General features: G+C 42.1%; 1 protein-coding gene across 6 annotated transcripts in view; it reads left to right on the top strand.

Annotated features, from left to right (window-relative positions):
• Positions 1-27,198, top strand: part of CCNY (cyclin Y) — a 299,400-nt gene that overhangs the window by 236,796 nt on the left and 35,406 nt on the right. For all 6 annotated transcript variants that reach the window (XM_055275153.2, XM_055275152.2, XM_055275151.2 and 3 more), the window contains 4 exons: positions 11,335-11,435; positions 19,888-19,923; positions 22,641-22,698; positions 22,792-22,911. In XM_055275153.2, coding sequence (XP_055131128.1) covers positions 11,335-11,435; positions 19,888-19,923; positions 22,641-22,698; positions 22,792-22,911 — 315 coding nt within the window. The remainder of the gene's footprint in view (positions 1-11,334; positions 11,436-19,887; positions 19,924-22,640; positions 22,699-22,791; positions 22,912-27,198) is intronic.

Consider the following 27,198-nt stretch of genomic DNA (forward strand, 5'->3'; position numbering starts at 1 on the left):
TTACCTTAGCCTCACTTTTCTGTGATTATCTTCCTGCCACCTGGTGATAGCATACCAAAAATGAATGGATTATTCTAAGAAGTTAAAAAAAAAATGTGAAAACAGAACGAATCAGGAGTTGAATAGCCAGCTTCCTTTGTCTTGTTTGCCATAGGTGCACTTTGAAACGAGAAAGCCAGACTGGGGATTCTGTGTAGTATGATCCTCAAAAAAAACAAAGCATTTGTCTCAACACTGAGTCTGGTGATAGTTCAGGAAACTTTGTGAGGAAGTAAAGCAACTAGGGAGAGTTACTTATCAGCTAAGCAAGAGTCACATTATTATTAGTGGGACTTGGAGCCAAAAGAACTTTGTTCAAGCCCTCGTTCTGCCACCTGCTACTTGGGCAATCTTGGAAACATCTTGAAATCGCAGTTTTCTTGTCTCCTAGGATGGGTCATAATTCCAGACCTACTTGAAGGTAGTGATTTGCAGCCTAATTATAACACCATATACGTATGTTGTATTATTATTGTCCATTGGAGTTTAGGTAAAATTGATTTAATTTTCCAAGTTCAATATCAAAACTGATGAAAGTCTTGCTGGTATTTTGAGTATGGATATAGTTTTTTCATAATCATTAAGACCAGGATTTTCTGGGAGGAGTATATTCTGTTCAGCTCCCTTTGGGGAATACTGACGTTGAATCATTTGCTCCTGTTAACGTATTTCAGTTCCAAATCAGTTTCTGCCTTTTAGCTTTGAGTGAGGTAGGAATAGGATTCCTTGTAAAATGGTGTCTATTCTAGTTATAGGCTTCATCTGAAAGTCATAAAAGTCAAGTAATACAGTGAGCTACATCTAGGAACTGAAATTTAAAACATTTTAAATCTTGCTTTTGCCTCTGGAAGATTTGCTCTTAATAGAATGAGAGTTTATTGAGCAGCTGCTCTGTGAGCATCAATGCCATATGCTTGGAGGATGTGAAAGAAGACTAAGTTTTTAAAATACCAGTAAAAATTTAAAAAATCCAATAAGATCAAAGAAATCCAGTTTTTACTTTGAAATAATTTCAAACTTACAGAAAAGTAGCAGCAATAATTGAGAGTACAGGATTTTCGTGTCAGTAAAGGAACCTTAGATGCTCTGGTTCTCAGACCCCCTGTTCTGCTTCACCGAGGGATGTTGACATGGGGTAGGTGTTTTGTTATTTTCTCTCTTCTTTTTGTTTTTTCTTCTTCTTTTTGCAGAATGTCTAGAAATGATAATGATGATGTTACACACACTGGTACGTTGAGAAGCTTGTGTAGGACATCAATTCCTTGAGTGTATTGGTTATGTCTGTGGAGGACTTTCTCTTTTCTTACCTCTTTCTGTTTCTTCTTCACCCCTTCTTCCCTTTCTTCATGCTGTCACTCTCGTAATGAGGCACAAAGGAAGTGGCACTTGTAAAGTGTAATGGTCCATTCAAATACAGGGCAGCTGACCGGTGGAATTGCTTCCATAGTGTCTTTGTGGAAGGTCATTTTGAAAGCTACGTTGTCCTTGTTAAGACACCCAAGTGAAGGGTCCACTGAGCTGATGTTACGATTTAGCCTGGTAACTCATGGTGTGTTCTCCGTGGAAGTTCCTATGTTGGAAGCCCTGATCTTTTGTATATAGTGTTAGGATATCATCCCTTAGTTAGCCAGCACAAATTCTTGACCACAGCTGCCTGGTTTTCACATTGCTCAGACACTGCTACGTGTGGGGAAGGAGCTGTTCTCATTTTAGTCACTCACTGACTCTTGGTTCCATTGCTGCTATTCCTGGAGTTAAGGGAAGCACAACCACTCCTGCTAGCTGGGCAGGCACTGAGGGCCTCTTCACTGTGCATTCTACTTGTCACTTCATTGCCCTCCTAACCTCCTCAGTTTTCAACTCCGTCACCTTGCTCAGGGACTTCTGGAGTAGAGAGAAGAAAGGAATAAAGTGAAGCCTTGAAGGAGCATTCTATTTGAAGCAGGGACTTTGTCAGAAAAGCCCTTTAAGAAGCAGACTTTGTTTCCCTTAGTCTTGTGTTATAATCTGTTCTTTGATTTTATATATACATATATATGTGTGTGTATATATATGTGTGTGTATACATATATATGTTTTAACTTTTATTTCAAACTTACAGAATAATTTTAATAATAATAATACAGAAAACTCTCATCTACCCTTTAGCCAGATTCATCAGTTTTAAACCAATATTCTCTCACATTCTGCACATCCTTGGTCATTGTCCTTTATTATTTTTTCTGAATTGTTTGGAAGTAGGTTGTCTGCATTCTGCCTTTTCTCCCTAATACTCCACTGTGTATTTCCTAAAACCAAGGCTGTTCTCTGTGTAACCACAATATTATCAAAATAAAGAATTTAACATTGATATGTTTCTTCTAATCAACTGACCATATTCCAGCAATGTTAAGTGGCTCCGTAATGTCCGCTACAGCGTGTTTTTCTGTGATACGGGTTTCACTGCAGGCTGACACATGGCATTTAGTTGGCATGCACCCTTGAGGTCCTTTAATCTGGAGCAGATTCTCAGCCTTTCTCAGTCTTTCGGGACATTGACACTGTTGAAGAATACAGGGCCAGTTTTTTTTTTTTTTTTTTTTTTTTTTAATAATAACGTAATGTTTCTCACTTTGGATTTGCCTGAAGGATTCAGTTAAACATTTACAGCCAGAATACTACATGGAGTGTTCCCTTGCCCTTTTCAAGACATCAAATCGAGAGGCAGGCAGTATCATCTGACTCTTGTTGCTGATGTTGATTTTGATTACCGGGCAAGGTGCTGCCTGGATTCTCCACTGTCTATTTACTCGTTTTCCCTTTGCAACTAACAAGCAGTCTCTGGGCAGGTACTTTAAAACCATGTAGATATCCTTACTTTATCCCCACCCCCAGATTTAGCATCTGTTGATCAGGCTTGCCTGAACCAATCTTTATTATTTTTGGTTACAGAATGGTGGTTTTCCAGCCCTAGCATACTTCCTCTCCCTTTGTCAGTAGGTGTTCTGCTTCAAGAGAGAGCCTTCTCTTCCCATCTGTCCATCTGTCTGTCCATCCAGCCATTTTCAGTACAGATTTCTGGATTTCTGTTTTTCTAATGATACCTAGTTCATGCTTGTGCTTAAATATTTTGGTGTTCATACTGTCCTAGATGTGGGTAGCGGCAGTCTTTTGATACTGGTTTTGTGTTCTTGTGACATGCTCCATCCTTTCGTTTTGTTTTGAGAACTCCTTTGCTTTCTGGCACAATAAGATATTCCAGGCTCATCTTGTACCTCCGCCTCAACCCTGGATAGCCATTTCTCCAGAGAGTCCTGATTCCTTTTAGTGGCAAACAGTGCTAGAACCAAGGTCTGGACACCATGTGTGCTCATTGCTGCTGGGGTGCTATTGCTTCTAGGCCCATTTAGCAGGTGTAGCTAGGAAACAGACATTTCAGAAATCATGAATTCATACTGTTACTTTAAATTTCCAATTCCAGTCTATCCCATAGGGTTTTTTCTTGACCTTGGCCTTTGACTTTTTAATTTCTAATGAAAAACTTATTTTTCAATTAAGTTTTATTGATATACAATTAACATGTAAAATTCACCTTTTAAAAATATACAGTTCAGTGGTTTTTAGTATAACCACAGAGGTGTGCAACCGTCATCACAGTCAATTTTAGAACATATTCATCACCCCCAAAAGAAACCCTGTACCCATTAGCAGTCCTTCCTACTCCTTCCCCTCCCCCGCTAGTCTACTGTTTGTCTCTGTAGATTTGTCTATTTTAGATATTTTATCTAAATCATATAATCATATAATACATGGCCTTTTGTGAGTGGCTTCTTTCACTTAGCATAATGTTTTCAAGATTCGTCTGTGTATCTCAGAACTTCATTCCTTTTTATGGCCAAATACATTTCTACAGAGCAGAATTCTACCATAAAGTTGGCATTTTCCCAGTTTTTGTTCTGAGATCCTAAGTTGGCTTATTTTCTCGCTTTCATAGAGAATGATTTGGTTCACCTGGGTTCTTAACTGCATGGGTATTTGCCTTCTACTTCAGTCTTGTTGTAAATAATTGATCCTGCTAAAAGCTGTACCCTTTTTTGGGGGATGGGGGTAGGGGGACAGAGTCTTGCTCTGTCACCCAGGCTGGAGTACAGTGATGTGATCTTGGCTTACTCCAACCTCTGCCTTCCGGGTTCAAGTGATTCTCCTGCCTCAGCCTCCTGAGTAGCTGGGATTACAGGCTCCTGCCACCACGCCCAGCTAATTTTTGTATTTTTAATAGGGACGGGGTTTCACCATGTTGGCCAGGCTGGTCTCAAACTCCTGACCTCAAGTGATCCAGCTGCCTCGGCCTCTGAAAGTGCTGGGGTTACAGCCATGAGCCACTGCGCCTAACCTGCGCCTTCTTTTTCTTTCTATGGAACATTAGTTTGTGAACACTTTGAGGTCAGAGAGGAAGATTTTTTTCTTATTTTGCTTTTTGTCTTTGTGTCTCTGCGACCCCTGGTGGTCCTGGAAAAGTGATAATGGTGCTTTCCTCTCTCCCAGCCGGGTGCCTTCCACGCATGGGCATCCTCCTGTGAGCACAGCTGCTCTTGCAGATCAGTGCTCTGGGTTTCACAGGCTTCAGAATCCCACACAAAGTTCTTGAATTCCACTCCACCCTGTATTAGCTGTGTGAATAAGGCAAAGACACTTCTGCGAAATGAGTGGCCTTTATGGTTTCGTGGAGACTGTGAGCTGGGAGTTCAGCAGGTGGCAGGTGTGATCCTGCAACCCAGCCTACCCTCCACTTCTGCACTCCAGCAGGCCTTTTGTTCATTCCTAGTCAAGGAATGCCAGTGCAAGTGTCCTTTCTCTGTGGCCCGAGGAGGCTGCAGACCGAAACCTGCCTCCTCTATCAAGGTCATAGTTTGCCCTCCTTAAGATTAAAAAAAATTGTGGAGCTTTCATATTTAGAGATTTCATTTATATCACTTCTTTTCACAAACTTTTACTCCTTCTTTTCCTCTAATAATAATACTTTATTTTATTTATTTATTTGTGAGACAGGTTTCACTCTGTCACTCAGGGTGGAGTGTAGTGGCACAATCATGGATCACTGCAGTCTTTACTTCCTGGGCCCAACCGATCTTCATGCCTCAGCCTCCTGGGTAGCTGGCACCACAGGCATGCATCGCTGCACGTGACTAATTTATTTCTATTTTTTGTAGAGATGAGGTCTTGCTGTATGGCTCAGGTTGGTCTCGAACTCCTGGGCTTATGATTCTCCCACTTGGGCTTCCCAAAGTGCTGGAATTATAGGCATGAGCTACCATGCCTGGCCCTTACATTATTTAATGCTTTTTTTTTTTTGATCCTAACAAACCTTTCTAAGAAGAAGTAAGACAGTCATTGAAAATGGGAAGTTAAAGCCTAGAGACTCTTAAGTGTTAAATGACTTAGTATTTATTTAGTTCATCTACGTGCTAAGCACTTTACAGGTGTTATTCTTCACAGCACCACAATGAAGGACAGGTTCTGTATCTGAATTTTATTGACGAAGATATTGAAGCTTGAGGAGGCTAAGCCTAAGGTGATAGGCTTATACATTTTAATTGATTATGAAAGGGGTTACTATTATTGGTTTTTCTAGGACAACAGGGACAAACTACAGCTGTCCTGATCAAGCCAGGATGTGTGATTGTCCTCTGTAAGTAACTTGCCCACGTTTACACAACTCGTCAGTGGCAGAGCTGCAGTCAAGCACTGGCCTTTCTGACTCCACTGTGCTCCTGCCCTGCCTGTCTGGAGTGAACGTGGCTCCTTGATCTGCCTGCCATGCCTCACTTCATGTGTTCTGCACGTGTCAGCATTTCACTGCCCAATGGTGCAGGCCCCTGCGGCCAACTCATTGCCACACAGCATGCTCCTTTCTGCCGTAACACAGCTGCTGTGGCCACACTGTGGTCTCCCTCACAGAGGATCCTGTGCTGTCATGGAGGCAGACGACTTCCCACAGTTGGGGGCAGTGAGCACTCTAGTCCCGGGATGGAGCTGTTCTTCATTTGCTGATTCAAGAAAATACCAGTCTGTACCTCCAAGACACCTGCAGTCTAGACCTTAGAGACACATAGAAAAGTGAGCCAGAAATGACAGTGGAGAGTGACTGGTGCTGTGGAGGGTGAACACGGGCATAGAACACTCAGAAGGGTACAGCCCAGGTGGTCTGGTGGTAGGAAGGCGTCTAGAGGAAGCACTGTCAGCAGAGTGCTGAAGGATGAGTGGAGTCAGGGAGGGGAAAAGGTCTTTAGGGTATTATACAAGAAGGTTTAGGAGAGAAGAGCTCAAGGGAAGGGCTGCAGAACCCCAGGGAGAGAGGCACGGACTTGGGAGTCAGACAAACGTGGCTTTAAGCTCTGGTGTCTTAGATTTGGTGTTGGAAATGCTCCTTCATTTCTCTGAACTCCTTATCTGTAAAATGGGAATTCTGCCTGCACTGCAGGGCTCTAAATGTTTGTGAGCTCTAAATGAATACACGTAAAGTAACCCAGAACACTGTGGGCTCATCTTTGATGGCCATTAAATAAAAGTGGCCGTTGTTCCTTTCATCTTTGAATTATGTCCAAGTGTGGTATGCAGAGAAAGAGGAAGTGAACAGTGAACCTGGAGAGATGGAGAGTTGACTCATGTGTCTCTCCCCAGTGGAGAACGTCAGAACCATCTAGGCAGGGAGGCAACACGATCTGATTTGTTTTGTATTAAGGTGACAGTAGCACTTGAAGAAGAATGGTTTAGAGAGGAGTGAGCCTCGAGGCAAGGTGGTTACTGCAGTGATACAGGTGAGAGTCCACGTGGCTTTCATATACCAGATAGTGGCTAGAGGGGTGCAGGGGAAAGGATGATGTAGAAGTGTACTTGGAATAGAATCGATAGCACTTGATACAAGGAAACCAACAGAAAGGAAAACAAAATTCAAGAATATTTTGTGGATTCCTGGTTTTAAGCCATTACAGTTGATTAGAGGAACAGATTAGTTTGGCATTTGAGGTACCCATGAGGAACATTGAGATGGAGGGGTCAACCAGGCAGTAGTGAGCTCATAAGAGAAATTGGGGCCAGAGAGGAGAGATTTGGGACTCAACAGAGGGAGAAGGAAGTTGAGTTAATGAGAGTGGGTGAGAGTCCCCTGGGAGTGTTTAGAGGAAGAAGAAAAGACCATTATATTTAAGGAAATTCAGAGAAGCAGAGTCCACAAAGGGACTGAGACTGAGTAGCCAGAAAGATGGGGGAAAGCAAGGAGGAAACCCCAGAAAGAAAAAAGCTTCAGTTCAAATATCAAATTGGTAGGAGGACTGCAGAGGACCCATCTGCATAGTGGACTTAGAGTTTTTTGTGAATGGGGAGGGAGTGTGGAGGTTGAGCCAATTCAGAAAGACATTTGAAGAAGCCGAGGGACTAATTAGTTCTGGCCTGAAAAGAGTTAGGGCTTCTACTCCAGGTAGGGGGAGGGATGACCGATTTGCCAAGAAAGAGGCAAGAAGGTGAGGGGACGCTGTCTGGTGGTCTCTGGGTTCTGTGACTCAAACTCCCTGTGGGGAGCTCAGCATGGTGATGGGTGGAGGATTTGAGGAGGTGTCGCGGGTGGGAGCAGTTGAAATAGTTGGGAGAAAGATTTGGGGTCATTGTGGAAGGTCCAGTGGAAGTCTTATCCCTGCTTCCTCCTCCTCTTCATCCTGCGTTTTGATCGTATGTTTGTGTGTGCATGTACATGTGTGTATCCATGTATCTTTGTATCCGACAGACATCAGTATTGGAATTATCTAAGGGGATAATCTCATTATTTGGGACACATGATAACTCTTCAATAAAATCTTCTTAAATATTCAACAATTTTTGTATATTAGTGGACCTTGGTGTAAATCATATTTTGTACTATAGACATTGTGTGAATACATGGACTAAATGACCTTGCTTCAGTCTAGCTCTAAAGTTTGATTATTCTGCATATTCATAACTTAATCTGTAAGGTTCACATTATTTCAGATATATAAATTTTATTTCTTTAGAATAATTCATAATTGGGCTTCTCACTCATCAGGCTCCCCTTCTGAGCAGTTCGTGGTTAACTCTGTAGTATCTGCGCTCTCACCAGGACACTTGCTATTTTGGGGACAATCTTTCTAAATTGTCTATAGGGTGATGCCCATCCTTTGCAAGTAAAACATTGCCTTAGACATTTCCTTTTATGGTTTTCCAAAATGTTATAGGCATTAGGCATAAAGAACATCCCTGTCGCTTTTTTGACCTGTTTAACGCAGTTTCTACTTAACGATTACCGACAGGTGCTTCCCACACGCTCGCCCTGCTCAAGGTGCTTTACAAATACTAACTCATGCACTCCTTCTGATAGACCCATGAGGTAGGGTCTGTCATTTTTATCTCTGTTTTACAGCTAAGGAAACTGAGGGGCAGAGAGGGAGGCCAGGTAACTTGCCCAGGCCACCCAGCTAGTTATGTCCAAGTCAGATTAACTACCAAGAGTCGTGCCCTGCTGTTTCTCCAGTGCATCACTTTGCTGTGTCATTTACTAGCAAAGATGGGAACCTAAGTGGGAGGGTCTGTGTGTGCGTGTGCATGCACATGTACAAGCATACCAGTGTTTCAGAATCATGGAGCAATACATCAACAAAAACATTTTGAGTAACACCAAGAACTACCTGACACAGGTGTGCTTATGAAAACTATCAAATTAGAATGCTCTGTTCTGTGAGTGATACACCTCTGCTGCTTCCAGAGGCGAAGCATCAGTCAGCTGTTGGATGGTACCACACAGCAAGAGGTGTTGTACTTTCTCTCACCACACCCTGAGAGGACCAGTTCAAAAAAAAAAAAAAAAAAAAAAAAAAAACAGAGACAACCCTGGGGTCAAGAGCATTTGTGGTAGAAGGATTACAGCTATTTCAGCTTTTTAGTGATGTGGGGCTCAGATCAAGAGAAGTTCACATTCTATGAGTCTTGTAGTCCTGACAGTCAAGAAATGACTTAGTGCCTACATAGTCTTTAGAGTGTTGAGATACTCTGAAACTAAAATCTTTATAACTCAATACTTGGGATCTTTATTCAGTTTCGAAGTTATTACATAGTTTAAAAGCTGGGTTGGCATCCTCCTGGGATCTAGGGCTTTGGCAGATCAGCCCTTAGTTCTGGGGTGCTCAGACCCAGAGCTGGGGCAGTCCTCAGGCTAGGACAGGGTCCCTTTGTGTGGCTGGCTTTTGAGTTAACCCTCTGAACCTTAGGGATGGTGCACACAGAGGGGTGCCCTCCCCGTCAACTCACAAAGGTTACTTCCTAGATTATGATGGGACATTCTTTGTATTCTGAGGGGTCCCATGACCCCGTGCATCATTCTTCTTTCCCTGACTTCATGGCTTATATTTTCTTAGAGAAACCATTTATTCTTTGCAAGCCCTGTTACATTTTAATCTGGAAGGAGTTTGCATCAGAGGAAACAACTGAAACCCCACAAGAAACACAAATGAAATATTATTGTCCTTTTCCTTCATTGTTGGGATTTCTAAAGTTATCCCATATCTCTAAAAGTTTATTAACACCAGAAAAAATTTAATTACTGACTTTTAATGTTAAATATGGTATCTGTGTTAAACATAGATTTTTGTTTGTAGTAGATTTTACATCTGTAGGAAAAATTCCTTAAGCACTTTTAGTTTATCACCTATGGTAATAGCTGTTATTGGAGTCTGAGGTTTTAGTATGTCTTTTATGACTTACATGTGATTGCTACAAGAGTTTAAAAAGAGGAAGAGAATTGGTTTAAATGTCTGGATTTTCTTAATGAAATGTTGTGATTCATTTGATAGATGTTAAATGCCATGTGAAAACTGACATTGGACTTGAGACTTGAATTTCACAAGCGTTCTCTATGCCCTGTCCCCACACAGGCACTTGAGAGTGTAAGCCTAAGGAAAGAACCCTGGGGAGAGGCCTCAGCTTCTGAATTTTCCTGGTTGTGGTTCTTTCCTTCTGACCTGTTTGCTGTTGATGTGAGACTAGGGCTCCGAGGGTCAGGATGCTTCAGCAGCACGGTGCTCTCTAACTGTGATTTAAGAAATTGGAACCCCAAAGAAGTAACTAGTATCATTTGTTATCTAGTTTAAAGAAGAGATTCTGTTTATAACATTGTTTATAGATTTCTCAGGCTGCCTCACATTTTCCTTACTTTATTACTGAGGAAACCTTATTAAATGGGAGATAAATTTTAAGATATTGAACAGGGCATTTGGTCTCTAACGTTGAGGCTTCCTTTATAAATTAGTGAACTGTGTATACCCAGGGTGTGTTGCAGGTGGGCAGGTCAGGCAGAAGATCTTGTGATCCCCAAGGGATTATTAAGTTTTTTTTTGTTGCTGAAAATGACACTTAGACATTCAACATAGCATCAGGCATGTGGAAACTTGTTTGCATAATTTAATTTTTTTTTCTAGTTTGCTTTTGATCAGGAACTATCCAGATTGATATGTACTAATCATATGGCCCAATTGTTGCCAGAAATCTATTTAGTGTTCAACTAGCTGTCATCAGTATGTGCTATAAATTCTGTTTACTTCACTGGTACCTTCTAGAAGGAATTCTGTTCTAAAGTTCTCCAAAGAGCCCAAAACTTGTACAGTTACGAAAGAACCTGTCAATAGACCACACAAAGAACTACCTAAAGGTCATTCATTGGTTATATTTTCAAAAGTATCAGATAATCTTCCCGTTTAAAACTTATTTTGTCCTTAACAAAGCAGTATTTTTTCATTATAACTTTACCTGCTGAAATTCAAGCAGATTAACCAGGAGACTCTAAATTAACATTGGCTGCATTTTCCATGGCCCCTAAATCAACTGTATTTCAAGAGTAAGGAAAGTGGGTACAGTGGACACTTGTCTTGATCTTAGTGCATAAAACCAGGCCACCATCTAAATTGCAGGCTTTTGTTAGTGTAGTAGATCCCATGTTTCATACACGCCATGGGGCAGGTGATTTTTGTGGACTCTGAAACATACTTTTTGATGCTTGATTGCAAGAGTTTAGTGTTCTCCTGATGCAGGAAGTTAGGGACTAGGCATGGTCCTGGTGACTTTTATATATGGAAAAGCAAGGAAGTTCATTTTATGAATAAAGTGTTTTTGTACTGTTCTTGGTGGTAATGTTGACATTTCTTGCTAAGACATTTTTCCTCTGTGGTCTTATCTCAAGCTAAGCGGGGGTGATGTTTCTTGGAAGAATTCTGAGCCCTGTGTAATTGCCTTAATCTTGTTGCTGTTGTTTTCTAGCATCCTCCAGGACAAATAGCAAGGAAATACAGTTCCTGCTCCACCATTTTCCTAGATGATAGCACAGTCAGTCAACCAAACCTCAAGTATACAATTAAATGGTACGTATATGGATTTCCTTCCTTCCTTTCTTTTTTTTTTTTTTTTTTTTTTTTCACTTAACTGAATGCTTTTTCTGTTCCTCAACCTGACAGCTAAGCTGGTTGGTTGTGGGGTCTGGGAGTGATAAGATTGGATGGGTGGGAGTGGGGGTAGCACTGATAATTCAGGAAATCTTTTTAAAAAATGATTTTGGTAGTTAAATGTGGGTATTTGAAATATTTTTACATATTACTATTTACATTAAAAGACCAGAATTTTAAAGTTTTAAATGTAGGTTACTTAAAATGTAGTTTTTATTTTTGTTCATACTTTCTACCCTTGCACTTTTTATTGAAGCCATCCTGGCATAACTCCACTAACTTTTTACCTTCTAAATAAAATGAGACTCCTATGTTCCAAGTTGAAGACCCAGGGCTCCAGTAGAAAGCCTGCCTGGCCTGGTGAAGGTACACTTGCCTGGGGTCTGGAGATCTGAGTTCTGACCACGGCTCTCTCACCAACAGGAAGGACATGGGTGGGACCCTTTCTGTGGGGCCTTTAATTCCATATTTTTAAATGGAGTTTACAAGGGAGGAAGGAAGGGGGAGTCTTGGGATAAACTTCTTTCCCTTACGGGGCTTCAGTTTCCCTACTTTAAAGAAGGAGGGAACACTGGTTTTTCCTTTATTGTACCACTAGCATTGTGGTAATAATGACCCTTGGCAAGGACTATAGAGAACTTGATGTGCTTGGGCCTGTGGTCAGCAGCTCAGTTTTAAAAAATCTGAATTTTATCTCTATACTTGTTTAAGAAAGCACACATTTCACAATACATGTCAGCATATGAAATAAGTGTTTAAATTTTAAATAAGGAGTATTCGTCCATTTCAGTGGGCCAGGTTTTCAGGCCTAGAAGCCCTGTTCTGAGTATGACCACATGTGATGATGAGTCAGGCAGTGAGGACTATAGCCATCTGTGGTCAGTGTCTGCTCTAGGCAGAAGGTGGAGGACAAGGCCGCTTGGGTGGAGGCTGCCTGTTGGCACTGCACTTCTCAGGTTCCGTGCTTCCAGGATCTAAATGGCAGTGCAGCCTCTTCGTTACTTCCTCGGCACCGGAGTGCACGGAAAGTGACTAATGGGCATAAACTCATACCAGCAGCACTCACAGAGCTCTGTCTTAGCTCCACCACGCGTGCCATTGCCTGAGCCATGTTTACCCTTGGGCTGTGGTTTACTGAGGGGAAGTGGGATGTGCAGTACCTTTGGAAGTGTTTTCCAGATTAGGTTATTAGGACTCGCAGAGAGAAGTGGAAAGCCCTGAAGGTCTGTGTACCACATGACTGTTGGCTTCTGCTCCATCTCTGAGGAGCCCAGAACAGAAGCTGCTAACTTCCCTTTAATCCTGGACTCCTCTCATTGGAAGCCAGGGCAGAGTAGCACAGTTTCCCGTCCTGGGGCAGTGGGGGCTCTTGGGATTCACAGGTGGCTCTGTCTTAGTTACTCAACACTTTCATCCTTGGACCACTTAAAATTGCCACTGGCTGTGACACAGACACTTAGGAGCCTAGTGAGAGAACTGTGTGACAATTTGATAGTTCATTGGTCAACTCTAGGAGGCACAAGCACCTAAGTTAGAAATATGTTGTCTGTGTAAATCACTGGTTCCCGCCCTGGCTGCACCTAGGAGTCACCTGGGAGCTTAAAAACACACTGATGATTGAGGTCTCGTTACAGATCTTGATTGAATGTGGCTGAGGCATACTGTGGGTATCTGGACTTTTAACAGACCTTGATTGAATCTGGGTGAGGTATACTGTGAGTATCTGGATTTTTAACAGCTCTTGATTGAATCTGGCTGAGGCATACTGTGGGTATTTGGATTTTTAACAGCTCTTGATTGAATCTGGCTGAGGTATACTGTGAGTATCTGGATTTTTAACAGCTCTTGATTGAATCTGGCGGAGGCATACTGTGAGTATCTGGATTTTTAACAGATCTTGATTGAATCTGGCTGAGGTATACTGTGGGTATCCGAATTTTTAAACCTCCCCAGGAGAGTCACAGGCAGTCAAAGTTGAAGACCCCAGATGGAAGTGGACAGCTACCCTCCCCTGCCCCACCAATGTCCCCCTGCCACTTTTAAATGAACTGCGGGTTAGAATGTAGAGAACAGAGAAGCTGAAGAGCAGGAACAAGCTATGAGACTTCAGTGTAGATACTGGGCTTCCCTGACCCGAAGACATGGTCTCTGCACTGCACACATCTGAAACTTCTTCAGTCTGTAATTCAGTTGCTTTAAAAAGTATCTTCTTTTTTTCTTTTTTTTTGAGACTGGATCTCTGTCCCCAGGCTGGAGTGCAGTGGCATGATCTCAGCTCATGTAACTCTGCCTCCCAGGTTCAAGAGATCCTACTGCCTTAGCCTCCTGAGTAGCTGGGATTACAGGTACACACTACCATGCCCAGCTAATTTTTGTATTTTTTGTAGAGACATTTGTTTCACCGTGTTGCCTAGGCTGGACTCAAGCAATCCACCCACCTTGGCCTCCCAAAGTGCTGGGATTATAGGCATGAGCCACAGTGCCCAGCCAAAAGTATCTGCTTTTTAAAATGCACACTGGGAGCTGGGCAGGGTGGGACCCAACTGAAGTAGTGCCATCAGAATCCTTCCCTGGAAATACCAGCATCTCACACTTGGTGTAGCTAAAGAGTCAGAAACATTTAGAGACATTAGCAGGTCCAGTTGAGTTCTTCAGCTATAGGGTTGACAATATGAGAGGAAAGGGATACTCAGGAGGAAGAGTAGTGAAAAAGATAGGAAGTTGTGAAATCCACATGCCATCCCATTCTAAAATTTTGCCTAAATCTTGCCCTACTCCTGTTCAAAGAAAACTCTTATTTTCTTTTTTGCTTTCTTTGCCTCCTGTTAACCCAGGTCTTGAACCCTACTCCAGACATTAAAACTGATAACACAATCATTAATATTGTAGTTCAGCTTCATGGTGGGCATAAGTGAGCATTTATGGGCCAGAGTTGCTTCCTGAAATCCAGTTACAAGGTTGTAACTGTGAGAAGAATGCCCTACGTTCTAAACAGCGATTTATAAGCTGATTTTTGGAAGATAATCCACCTGTAAAGTGGGGATTGCCAGAAATAAACGTATTTGCAAATTCTAGTTGGGGATGGGGTGGAGGGTTGAATGCTAATCTAACAGTGAAAGAAAAGCTATAAAAAAGTTGGGTACTCATTCAGTGCTCACTCTTTCTGTAGACATAATTTTTTATTTTGAGAACTTGATTTTTCTATTTTTCCCCTAAATGCCAACAGCTGTGGTATGAATTTAGAGTTTGTCAGCCACACTTTGTGCCTCTGCAGCCAACCCCTCCCCACCAAATCCTCTGACAAGCATAGGATGATGATCAAAGAAAAGAGCGGAGGGTGGTGGGGAGCCCCTTTGCGCACTTGGCCATACCATCAAGGTCCTTGGCCTCCAGGGCCAGGGAACAGCTAATGCCCATCACAGCCCTGTCTATGGCTCAGCCCCACTGTGCTGCTAGAACTCACCCCCTCTTGCCCTTCAAAGGTTTTAGGATTGTCATATACATTGCTAATTTAGCTCTGGGTAAGAAGACAAATGCAGTGCCAAAAGTCACAAATCCATTTTGTTTTCTTGTGCAAGAAAATAGCATTTACTTCCTCCCCAGCTATGTGGCAAAAGCCGCTGAGCAAACCCTATAGTCCAAATGTTTTGTTCTCTGATAGGGCTCCGGCCCTTCCTTGGTGAGACTTCACCATTTTCTGAGGACTTGGCAGAGCTGACCAAGCCTCTGAAGTTGGGCACTCAGGGTCCCCCAGGTCCCCTGAGTTCTTTCTGTGTCCTAACCAAAAATCAGAGTGCCTTGACCGCTCTCTGGCCTGGTAAACTTGGATTTGATAAGGGTGGTAAGAGCCAGTTAACTCTGGCTCGCCAGGTTTAACTGATCTAGTTAGCCACTCTGGGCAGAAACTAAAGGAGGCCTTAGGCACTTGTCTGGTAGGGTAGACGCTGGTTCTGTCTGGAGGTGAGGCAGAAAAGATGAGCAGTGTCACAGCACTCCTCCATCAGACAGCACCTACATGGCTCCTGGGCTGTTCCCTGAGAGACAGGATCATTCTGGCCCTGCGAAGGGGATATGCCTTGGGGTCCTTCACCATAGAAGCCTATAAACAAGGCACAGGCTTTGTTGCACAGATTGACAGTGAGGGTGGCTATCTATGCCTCTGCTTTCCAGGGGCCGGATGGCACCCTGTTCACTGCCAGCATGCATGGTAAGCCCCTCAAGACTGTTCCACCTGGATGGAAGGACAGTTTCCCACCTTAGGTCCCTTGGATGGGGCTTCATGGCTGAAATAGGGGAAGTAGAAACAATGACTGGCACAGCTAAGGTGAGGAGTGCTGCAAAAACAAGGGAACCTGAAAAGAGACCAGAAAGAAAGGGAGATCCAGCAAAATGGGTGTTGAGGAGCCAAACTTGACAAGACCTTCTAAAGACAGGTCCAAAAACAGAATAGACAACCCAGTACAATTCTCCTTAGACTTTTAAAAGTCCCTAAAGCCAGAGCACCAGTTTACCACTAGGGTTAATCCTAAACCCTGGGCACTGCCTCTAGAAAAAAACTCAAGGACAGAAGGTGGTGAGCACCGCAACTTCTACACTGACAAGAAAGCAAAGTTTTCCTCAATGTGGTGCCATTTATTGGTTCCCTCGAAACAAAGAGTTTTGACTCTGGTGGCTCCAGGGCTGAGCGTACGCCATGCTTGCTCATCCTCATAGTGTCTGGGCCCCTGACTTATAAATACGGATCCAGAGATCCATCCACTTGCCTTTGTGAGATGAGCACGCCTCCTGTTACAAATTAGACGTGCTCCACTTACACTGTGGGTCTACATATCAGTCCCAAAACACATTTTGGGGAGAGACACTCTCCTGGGAGCTGCCTTTAGAGGAATGCAGACAAATTCCATCTCTGGGCAAGGACAATAAGAGCCACACTCCAGGGGGAGGCCAAATGAGAGTCAGCATGTGACCCCTCCGAAGATAGATTGTATAGATACACGTCTCCCAGGAAGACTCAGAAAGATAACAGCAGCTACTCAAAAACTAAAGAGGGTGAGGATTGTACGTCCTACACAGAACCCATACAACAGCTCTGTGTGGCCGATGCAAAAATGTAACAGCACACGAAGGATAATGGTTGAAAATCAAAAACTAAGGTGACTCTGGCCTGTGTGGCCAGCATGTGTTGCTGCGGTCCCAAATGTTAGCCCCAAAAGACTAACTGCTTGTTTAGGAATATGAAAGATTGTCCTATAACAAAACTTCTTGAACATACCCTTAGACCCAGAGTCCCAGGACATGTTTGCCTTCACCGGAGAGGCCTCCAGTGGACCCTTCCGGCTTTCCTCCAGGGGTGCTCACAGAGCCCCACTACTGCCTTGGCTTGATGGCCAGAGAGCTGGCTGTTTGGGTGAATGCCTTGCATATTGCCTAAAACATTGTATAGATAATATGTCACTGACTTACACAGGTTTGAGTCTTTTAAGAAAGGCTACCTAAAAGGTTCTAAAACACCTACAATTCCCAGAGGATAGGTTATCAACCAACAGAAAGTCCAGGAACCGGGGGACACCATGAAAGTCCTGGACATGGTCTAGTTGGGTGAAGCTGGTTTTTCCAACAGCCATATTTGACAAAAGACACAGCTGCAAACAGTTGAAATATTGCAGACCTTTGTAGAGCCACTAAGATATGAAAGGACCTTCATTTCCACTTGGCCCGCTGTCTCAGGCCATCTTACTGCCCAATTAAGAGGGGGCGCAGTGGGGCAGAGATCCGTTTTTGGGGTGATTCCAGCCTCAGGTTTGACAAAAGAGACTGTGTGTAGAGTGAAGCTACAAGCCTGGGCCTGATTCAGTTGTCAGCTGATGGCCTCTTTGGGCAGTCGCTTCCTTCAAGACGACTGCTAAACTAGTCCATGGAGCTGTACTGTGCCTGAACCCTCAGCCTGATGGTCTCACTTCTGGGATATAACCTTGAGTGGAAATTGGCCTACAGAGTGGCTCTATTTTTCCTGGAGGTCTTAGGCCATGATAATATCCAGTCTTGGCTTTAGCTTGGGAGATAGTGATCTTGCGGCCCTGAAGATTCTCGCCCATTCGGCAGAAGCCAGAGGACCTCTTACTAGGGGAATAACAATAATAGTAACTTTTCTTTTAAAAGTTAATATAAGATCATGCTTTTATGTACTTTTTTATTTGATCATAATTACAACTCCATAATGTGGGTTGTATTGTTCTAATTTTATAAATGAGGAAATGAAAGCTCTGAGAGGTGAATTAGCACTAATAAAGAGGAAGGAGCCAGGTTCAGAACCCAGGTTGATGTGACTTCAGTCTAGTGATATTTCTACTGCTGTATGCTCCCTCACAGGGGAAGCAAGAACATCTTCTTTCTCAAAGACATTAAACTAATCACATGAAATATTCCTTTGAAATGTAACATTAGATTAGAAGAACAGTCATCACAGCATGACTAGTAAACAAATAAAACTGATTCCTCCCTTTCCCAGAGGCTACATGGTCAAAACAGAAGGGTACACAGCCTTATACAAGCCAGAAATCCTGGCAGCTACTGTCTGAACCTGAGTTTTTCCCATTTATAAAATAGAATCAGTAACATCTATTTTTTCTTGCAGGACTATTAACATATGTGAAAACACTTTGAAAACCTTATTACTTTTTATAAATTCTGAAGCTCTTTTACCCCAGTTACAATTTCTTCATCAGCTTCAATGCTTTTCGAGATGTTAGGAGAAAAAGGATGTATTAGCACTTATTTGCTCATGAGTACTTTCAACTAGGCTGAAGTCATTTGAGTGAAGAGCTCTGGAAAGAGAGAGGTTTGGAAGAATATAAGAGAGTGAGATTAGCTACTGTCATGTTAAGTCACGGGAAAACATCTGAGTGCTTTGGAATCCAAGGTGCATGCTCATGTCTCTAAGCCGGTGTGGCTGAGTAAGCGGAAATGTTCGGGCCGAGTTGGTACCCTGAGAGGATCAGAACACTGTCTGTTGCAGCCAGTTACCTATGTTCTTAGAAGCTTAAAAATAATTTTTGGCCTCCTCAATACATTTTAATGTAAAACAAAAATAGTGGAAGTATCTAGACAGTTTTTGAAAGAGGAAATTTTTAAAAATTGTCCAGAACATGAATAACCCTGCCAACTTGATAGAAGTTTAAAGAAAGATAGAAAAAGGAAAACTTTTTTTTTTTTTTTTAATTTTTTACCTGTCCAGTTGGAGACCACTTGGTCAAAACATTCAGGTCAGTGTCAGTGAGTGTGAGTCGAAACAGACGCTGGTGGGGAGTCCACTGGTGTAGACTTTCTGCGAAGATGTTTGGCAATATGTGTTGAGAGCCTTACCATTGTTAATGACTTGAGGTCAAGTGATTCCAATTATAGGATGTATCCTTATGGAAATAATATAGTTGTAGATGGCACAAATATTGGGATGTTCATTATGGTGTTAATTATAATTGTAAAGTATTAGAAACAACCTAAATGTTCATTAGTAGGGGAATAGTTAAGTAAATTATTCGACAACCATATGAAGGAATATAATCAGCCATTTAAAATCGTGTTTTTAATGATAAAAAAATGTTAACATGAAAAAAGTTAAAAGTAGGATGCAAACCTGTCTCCTTACACACATAATTTATAGAAAGCTAATAGTTTTATTTGGGCAGAATATTTTTCTTACATTTTCTAAATATGTTCTCCAAAATTTCTACAATGAATATATTTTCTAGTCAGAAAAAAATTGTTTTAAAAAAGAAAAAGTTCAGGGAAAGGGAATGTAATTGTTCATTAAATTCAGACCTTTTAAAATGTAAAATAAAATTTTAAGGTAGTGCTACAAATAAAAGTTACAGTACCATTTCAGCAAGTGAATGAATAACTTGAGCGGATTGCCAAGAGGTTATTAAGGGAAAAATAGCAAACTTCTTGGGCGATATTCACATTTTTCTGGTAGTTATAAAGAAACCATGAATTTTTTAAATTAGTAGGCTATGAGTTGGAGATTTCTAAAGGTGTTTTCTTTATACCACCTATTTTTTACATAGTGCTTTTTTTTTTTCACAAGTGAGGAAAGCTGAAAATTTCTGAATAGAAAGAGCAGTTTGTTTCTAAATATCACTTGAAGTTCTTTTGTTTCTAGAAGAGATGTAATAATTCCTGGGAATGAGTGCCAGATTGATTTACTCAGAAGAGGACATTTTCCTGATCAGTATTGTGAATGAGATGGGACTGTTCAGAAAGATTGTTAGGCTTTTACTTCTGTTTAAATATTTATGTTCAGACTGTGGCCAGGTAATGTGTAAGGTCTTGAATATGCTCATGGACACTGAACCTCTGCATTTTATTTTTACAGTGTTGCTCTTGCAATATATTATCACATCAAAAACAGGTATGTGGATAGTTGTGTGCTAAAAACATCATACTTTATCTTCTGTTTTGTTGTTCCTATTTTTTCATATTCTAGTTGCCTAAACCTTTGAATTATACATTCTTAACTCATATTTTCATAGAATTTCTAAAGGTAGTATAATTTACTAAAACTTCCCAGGTAAGTGCTGAACTGCTTTTGAATCAGTGGAAACCGAATGAGCGTGGTTGGCTTTGTGAAGCACCTACTCTGACTGCTCTGGTCAGTTCTTTAAATGCTTTAATAACTCCTTAAGGTGATACTGGTATCTTCATTTTACAGATAAAGAAATTGAGGCACAGAGAGATTAATTTGACTAAGATGATACAACTAGTAAATTGGGGAATTGGGAAATGAATGCAATCTGCCACTCAGACCATTAATCATATTGCTCTCCTAGATTAATGGTGGTAAATTGCACCAAAAGTAAGTGAGTGGAAGTAGAGAAAGTCCAACAGAAAAATTGAGCATTTGTAAACAAGCAAGATTGAGGTACAGATTGCCACCTGCATGTCTCTAGGTATGAGGAGGGATGCCTGTCTGCATGCCTTCTCCTCGCTGTTCTACTAGGCTGGCCTTTGGTGCTGGTGATAGACCTGTTAGCTTGATAAAGGTGGTGTGGTGCTGTTCAGCTGGGACACACAGCTTTTAGAGAAAGTAAGGAAATAGTCTACTTCTCAGAGGATTTTCCAGAATCCCCTTTCCTGAGTCTTCTTAGCTTGAACTCTTAATTCTCATTTATATTTTTAGACTCTGTTCTCATTTTAAAAATTACTTCAGGCGAATGTTTCTCTAGGGTGCTGGATGCTTTCAGGGGCTCTCATTCTTCAGGAAAATTGAATGGAGCTCAACTGTTGAGGAATGGGGTCCTGGGCCAGGTTCTGTCTCTCGTGTAGCATCTTGAATGCCTCATAGAGATTCAAGATTTGGTTTATTTGAAAACTCAGTAAATGAGGTGAGGGAATCTGTTGATTCTTTGTAGCCCAGGTCGGTATCAGAGTGTAACCACGTGCACCCAGAAGCTGCTTTTTGCTCACAGACTCCCTGCTGGGTTGAACCTTTCTTTCGCTTGGGTTGATCTGTTGTCTCTGCTGCCTGTGTTCATGCAGGCAAATGTAAATGAGCACAGGTGTGAATGCCCAGAGCTTTAAAAATAATTGCTGTGGCCGAGCGCAGTGGCTTACGCCTGTAATCCCAACACTTTGGGAGGCCGAGGCAGGCGGTCTGGATATCGAGACCATCCTGGACAACATGCTGAAACTCCGTCTCTACTAAAAATACAAAAATCAGCTGGGCGTGGTGGCGCATGCTTGTAATCCCAACTACAAGGGATATTGAGGCAGCCTCTACAAGGAGGCTGAGGCAGGAGAATCGCTTGAACCCGGGAGGTGGAGGTTGTAGTGAGCCGAGATTGCACCAGTGCACTCCAGCCTGGTGACAGAGCAAGACTCCGTCTCAAAAAATAATAATAATAATTGCCGTTATGCAAATGTAGGAATGAAAATTGAGCTGTTTTGTTAAGCTCTTTCTCTTTTATTTTTACACAGATGATAAATTTCTAAAGCAGAAATTGTAATGTTTGTCATGATAAGTGTATGTTAGGGACAGGTCTATAGAAGCCTGACACTGAAGCACAGACTATGGAAATTACATGCAGCTAGCCAAAAGCTGTCGTTTCCAAGTTTGGTTGTTTAAAGAAAATTTTTTAGGCAAAACTTAAATTTCATATAACAGATGAAAGTAGAGCGGTCACTGGTGAAGTACAGAGGGTCCCCACAGAGCCCAGCGGCCCACGGCACTGTGTTCACAGTGAAAGCTACCTCTTGAAGTGGTTCTGTGCACATACCAGCCTGGTAAGAGCTAACTGTTCACGTATAGGTTATTGACTAAAGACTTTTTATCTGTCACCTCTTGTTTTTCAGTATAAAATTGTGAAACTTAATGAAGTAGTGACGTTGCATGTTGTGAATAATCAGACTGATCTCTAGGATACATTGATATTCATTCTTACCCTGGCACTTCTTTCCTATCACTCACACAGTATGGTGTTGGCTTAAGCAGATCCATCAACCTTTGCTTGGAAATAAGATGTCAAATTTAAGTCATTTGCCTAGATTCGATTCATTTGAAAACTCAGAAAGTTAAAATTAAATTTTTACTTAATTTAGCTAAGTGTGGTTTATAACCTTTATTTCCTTGGGCTATTTTAATCATAAGTGATTAAGTATTGCACCCAAGAAAAATCATTATTCATGAATAACCATTTAGCACTGACTTGTGTTTCTTGAAATAGTCGAATTAGCTGGGTACAGTGGCTCACACCTGTAATCCCAGAACTTTGGGAGGACAAAGCAGGTGGATCTCCTGAGGTCAGGAGTTCGAGACCAGCCTGGCCAATGTGGTGAAACCTTGTCTCTACTAAAAATACAAAAAAAAAAAAAAAAAAAAAATTAGCTGGGCGTGGTGGCATGTGCCTGTAATCCCAGCTACTTGGAAGGCTGAAGCAGGAGAATCACTTGAACCCAGGAGGGGGAGATTGCAGTGAGCTGAGATGGCACCACTGCACTCCAGCCTGGGCAACAGAGTGAGACTCTGTATCCCAAAAAAAAAAGAGTCATTGAATTAAAATGTATTTTTGTTTTATTTGAATGACATTCTTGCAGAAAGTAAGTTTCATTTTCTATTATTTTCCCTACCAGGGACCCAGATGGAAGGATGCTGTTAGATATTTTTGATGAAAATCTTCACCCTCTTTCGGTAATCTCCTCTGTGTGTTTCATGAGATGATTTAATTATTTCTCTTTTGCTCCAATCGGGAGATCAGTCATCTGAAAATATTTTCTTCCCCAGAAATCCGAAGTGCCACCAGATTATGACAAACACAACCCAGAGCAGAAGCAGATTTACCGGTTCGTTCGGACGCTGTTCAGTGCTGCTCAGCTGACAGCTGAATGTGCCATCGTCACCCTGGTGAGTGCTCTCAGGATGGCCACACCCATCCTCAGCCGAGGTGGTCCAGGGCCCGTTCCTGTTACTCAGCAGAGTGGGGTTTGAGCAGGGAATCCTCACCAGGTTACCCTGTGGACACCGTGGCATAAGCTTCAGTGTTGTCATTCTCTTGGGAGAATAGAGGATAGATATCCCGGAAGAGAGTGTGAAGATTGTTCTGTAGCCCCCACCTAAAGTCATTTGTGAAATCGCGTTCAAATCCAATAAATGCTGAAATTAAAAATGCAGGTAAGTAAAACAGTAGGGCTAAGGGAGTGGTCAGATGGCCAAGGTACTCCCTATAAATGTCTAGGTTTCCTGGTGTTGATTCCCTACAAAGATTGTAATAATATTAGTAAGATATGATGAATACATTCATCTTATATGAACACTTGTCTACGAAGGAGTGTGTATATTCCTAGCTTCTGTTTTGTGACTTTTGAGTAAATGTGTCTGCAGGATATTCAGAGACAGTATGGAGGTAATGTATATTTTAAGACTCAAGAAAAAATAAAAATTTGTTTTTACGTCTGGGCTCCATGGCTCACGTCAGTAATTTCAGCACTTTGGGAGGCCAAGGTGAGAGGGTCACTTGAGCCCAGGAGTTTGAGACCAGTCTGGACAACATAGTGAAAGTCCAACTCTACAAAATTTAAAAGTCAGCTGCGCATGGTGGCACGTGCCTGTGGTCCCAGCTACTTGGGAGGCTGAGGTGAAAGGATCACTTACACCCAGGAGGTCAGGCTGCAGTGAGCTGTGATCATGCCACTGCCCTCCAGCCTGAGGGGCAGAGCGAGACCCTGTCTCAAAAGAAGAAGTATTCTTACTTGGATTCTTAAAATGTTATGCACTATTTAGGTCAAATCTCACTTGGGAAATAGATTTAACAATGGAACCCTTTTTGTTACTGACCTTTTTACATTGTGTGTAACTTAGATGAGAAATTAGCTTTGCCTGTGCATGAGCTATCCTGGAGATCAGAATACCATTTCCTGTAGTTTCTGAGAAGAGACAATTGTCTAGTAGAAGCTTTACAGGCGACCGAAGGACTCTTTTGTGTCTCTGCCACATGAAGAGCTGTGTGCTCTGAGGCTAACTGAACAGAAACCCTGTTGGCTTGTTGCTCATTCATTCATCTGTTCATCCGCTTGTTCATTCCTTCTCATTGAACTCGCAGCCTGAAGGATAATAGAACAGACAATCAAGTAATCATTAGATGATTAGGAATGATTGCAGGTTCCTATGTCGTAATTGAGAAATGTATGTATTACCCAGCTTTGTTCCTCAAAGGGATTTTAAGTTCTAACCAAAACACACAACAGGGCAACAGGGTTGAGATTTTTATGTAGGGAAATTGAGTGAAGGGAAAAGAAAATTAAGAAAAGCAGATGAAACCATAGATGAAATTAGTACTGGAATACATGCTATGAGGAAGGATTTATTTTGAAGTTGCTGTAGGTGGAAAGTGGTGGGGATTTTTTCTACCTTTAATTCCTAAGAAAAATATGGCCTGGCTGTGAATGATAGTGTCTTCCTGGTCGGGGTTATTATTTAGCTTGAAGGATGTTCAGGGCCAGCATTTAAACCCCACAGCTCACCCAGTGTCTGCCTTGAGAGAGTATCTAACAGGCATCCCTTTCTGCCCTCTGCATCACTCACCAAAGGTGACAGGGCTGATGAGTTCATTTCTTTGGAGTAGTGTAGGACTGGCACTTTTCTTATGAATAATTGTAACTATTGAAATCTTCATTTGTCCTATGAAATAGACTGGTTTTGACCAGTGGCTCTGGGGCCTTAATGTGCAGATCGGCTTTCTTGCTTCAGATGGGATGTGGCAGGACAGTATTAATACCTTTCCCCACCCTAGCTTCATCACCTCTCCGTTTAAGGCCGCACACCCTCTAACCCAGTCTCCTCTTTCAGTTTTGGAGAGGGGAGATTTTGACTGGCCCCAGTTCCTTTGGGGTCAGATGTTCATCTGTAGAAAAATCAGTCATGACCCACAGCTGAAGGAGCTTGGTCCTGCTCTTTTTTTCTCACTTTGCACGCTCCTCTGTTCAGAATCTGTAGTGGTTCCCATCTTCCTCAAAGGAAAACACAAAGCCCTTACGTGACTGATGGGGCCTAGCAAGATTAAGCCTCTCTTTCATCTCTGCCCAGCTGCCTCCACTGTCCTCAGTGTCATGCTGCAGCTGCTCTGTTCCCTGGATGTACGGGACACACACCTGCCTCGGGACTTCCTCCACGCCTTGGCACCCAGCCCCTTCTGTCCCAGGTGTGTTTGAGATGTGTCCTGCCTTCCTCCTCCCCATCTTTGCTCAAAGGGCACATCAGGGAGCTGTTGCCTGGCCACTGTATCTGAAGTTGCAGCCTCCCTCCTGCACTGCACTCCCTGCTGATTACTTCCTGCTTTTTCTCTACGTGCTTATCACCTGTCAGCATGCTTTAGGTTGAAATAATTAATTTTATTGTTTTGTCAGTAAGCCCCATGAGTAAGAAATGTCTTGTCTTTTTGTCCATTTGGTTTACTACAATATGACCAACATCTGGAACGCAGCCCAGCTCATAATAAATGCTCAGTAAGTATTTGTTGAACATGTAGTGAGCACAGTAATAACTGCCTACTGGCTGAAGTACATGGTGGTGATGTGCCTGAAACATAAGGAGCATTATTCATGATCTTCCCCTGCCCCAGAAGTTTTAGAACATTTGACACATTTCATTCATTGCTTAACCTTTTTTTTTTTTTTTTTTTTTTTTTTTTTTTTTTTTTTTTTTTGAGATGGAGTCTCACTTTGTTGCTCAGGCTGGAGTACAGTGGCACAATCTCAGCTCACTACACCCTCCACCTCCCAGGTTCAAACGATTCTCCTGCCTCAGCCTTCTGAGTAGCTGGGATTACAGGCGTGCACCACCATGCCCTGCTAATTTTTTTGGATTTTTAGTAGAGAAGGGAGTTTCACCATGTTGGCCAGGCTGGTCACTCCTGACCTCAAGTGATCTGCCCACCTCAGCCTCCCAAAGTTCTGGGATTACAGGCATGTGCCACCACACCCAGCCTTGCTTAAGCTTTCTGAAGGGACAGAAGCAAACTCGTCAACTTCAGGGACATCACTCAGCTGAACCTTGATGGAGCATTCCGTGTGAGGTTAGTTCTGTCTGCAGAGCCACAGTGATGGGAGAGGGAGAAAGAGAGGAAGTTGGTGATTGATGGAGGGATTTAGGCATAAGGGAAGGGGAACCAAGAAGAGATCAAGGTGGCAAAGTGACAGCTGACCAGACAGGAGGGGGTGTGGTCCGTTTCTTTATTTCCTATTTTTTAATAGCTTTATTGAGACATATTTTATATATCATACAATTCAATCATTTAAAGTGAGCATTTCAGTGGGTTTTAGTACATTGTACAACCATCACTACAACCTAATTTCAGAATATTCCCTTCACTGCATAGAGAAACCCCTTACCCTTTGGCATTCACTCCGCATTCTTAGCCTCCACCCAGGCCCAGGAAACCACTAATCAAATTTCTATCTCATTTGCCTATTCTGAACATTTTATATCAATAGTATCTCATATGATAGTTCATGACTGGCTTCTTTTACTTAGCATATGTTTTCAGGTTTCATCCACATTGTAGCATGTATAGTATGTCCTTTTTTATTGCAAATAATGTTCCATTGAATGGAGATACATACATATATATATATATATATGCTGCAGCCCTAATCCCTGTTGGAGTGAACAAAGGAGGACGAATGCAAGAATAAAGACAAAAGAATGTATTTGGAAGAAGGGGTCAGCGGGCTCCTTGCTTTTAGTGAACAAGGGCCCAGAGCTTCTATAGCCCTTCGTATTTATTGAGTAAAGGAGATACGGAGAAGGGGGTGGTTGTCAGTCAGCTGCTTGACTTAGTGCAGGCCTGCACAGCTGCATTCTCTGAACAGTAGTCTCTAGATGTTCCAGTAGATAACCTCAAGGAGCACGGCACCAGGGAGTGATTACACTCAGCAAACCTTCTGGTGGCAGGTGCAGTTGTGAGTTTGCCCACACCCTGCATTCATGATAAACAGTCTGCTGTTTGATCATATAGCCTCCAGTGGAATGCTGAGTTGGTCACAACCCACAGGCTTTTAGCTCTCTCTCTCTCTCTCTCTATGTATATGTATATGTATATATGTATATGTATATGTATATGTATATGTATATGTATATGTATATGTATATGTGTATGTGTATGTATATATATGAGAGACAGAGTGAATGTTGGCC

This window comes from Symphalangus syndactylus, chromosome 4, assembly GCF_028878055.3.
Source record: "Symphalangus syndactylus isolate Jambi chromosome 4, NHGRI_mSymSyn1-v2.1_pri, whole genome shotgun sequence".
In the NCBI taxonomy this organism is placed as follows: domain Eukaryota; kingdom Metazoa; phylum Chordata; class Mammalia; order Primates; family Hylobatidae; genus Symphalangus; species Symphalangus syndactylus.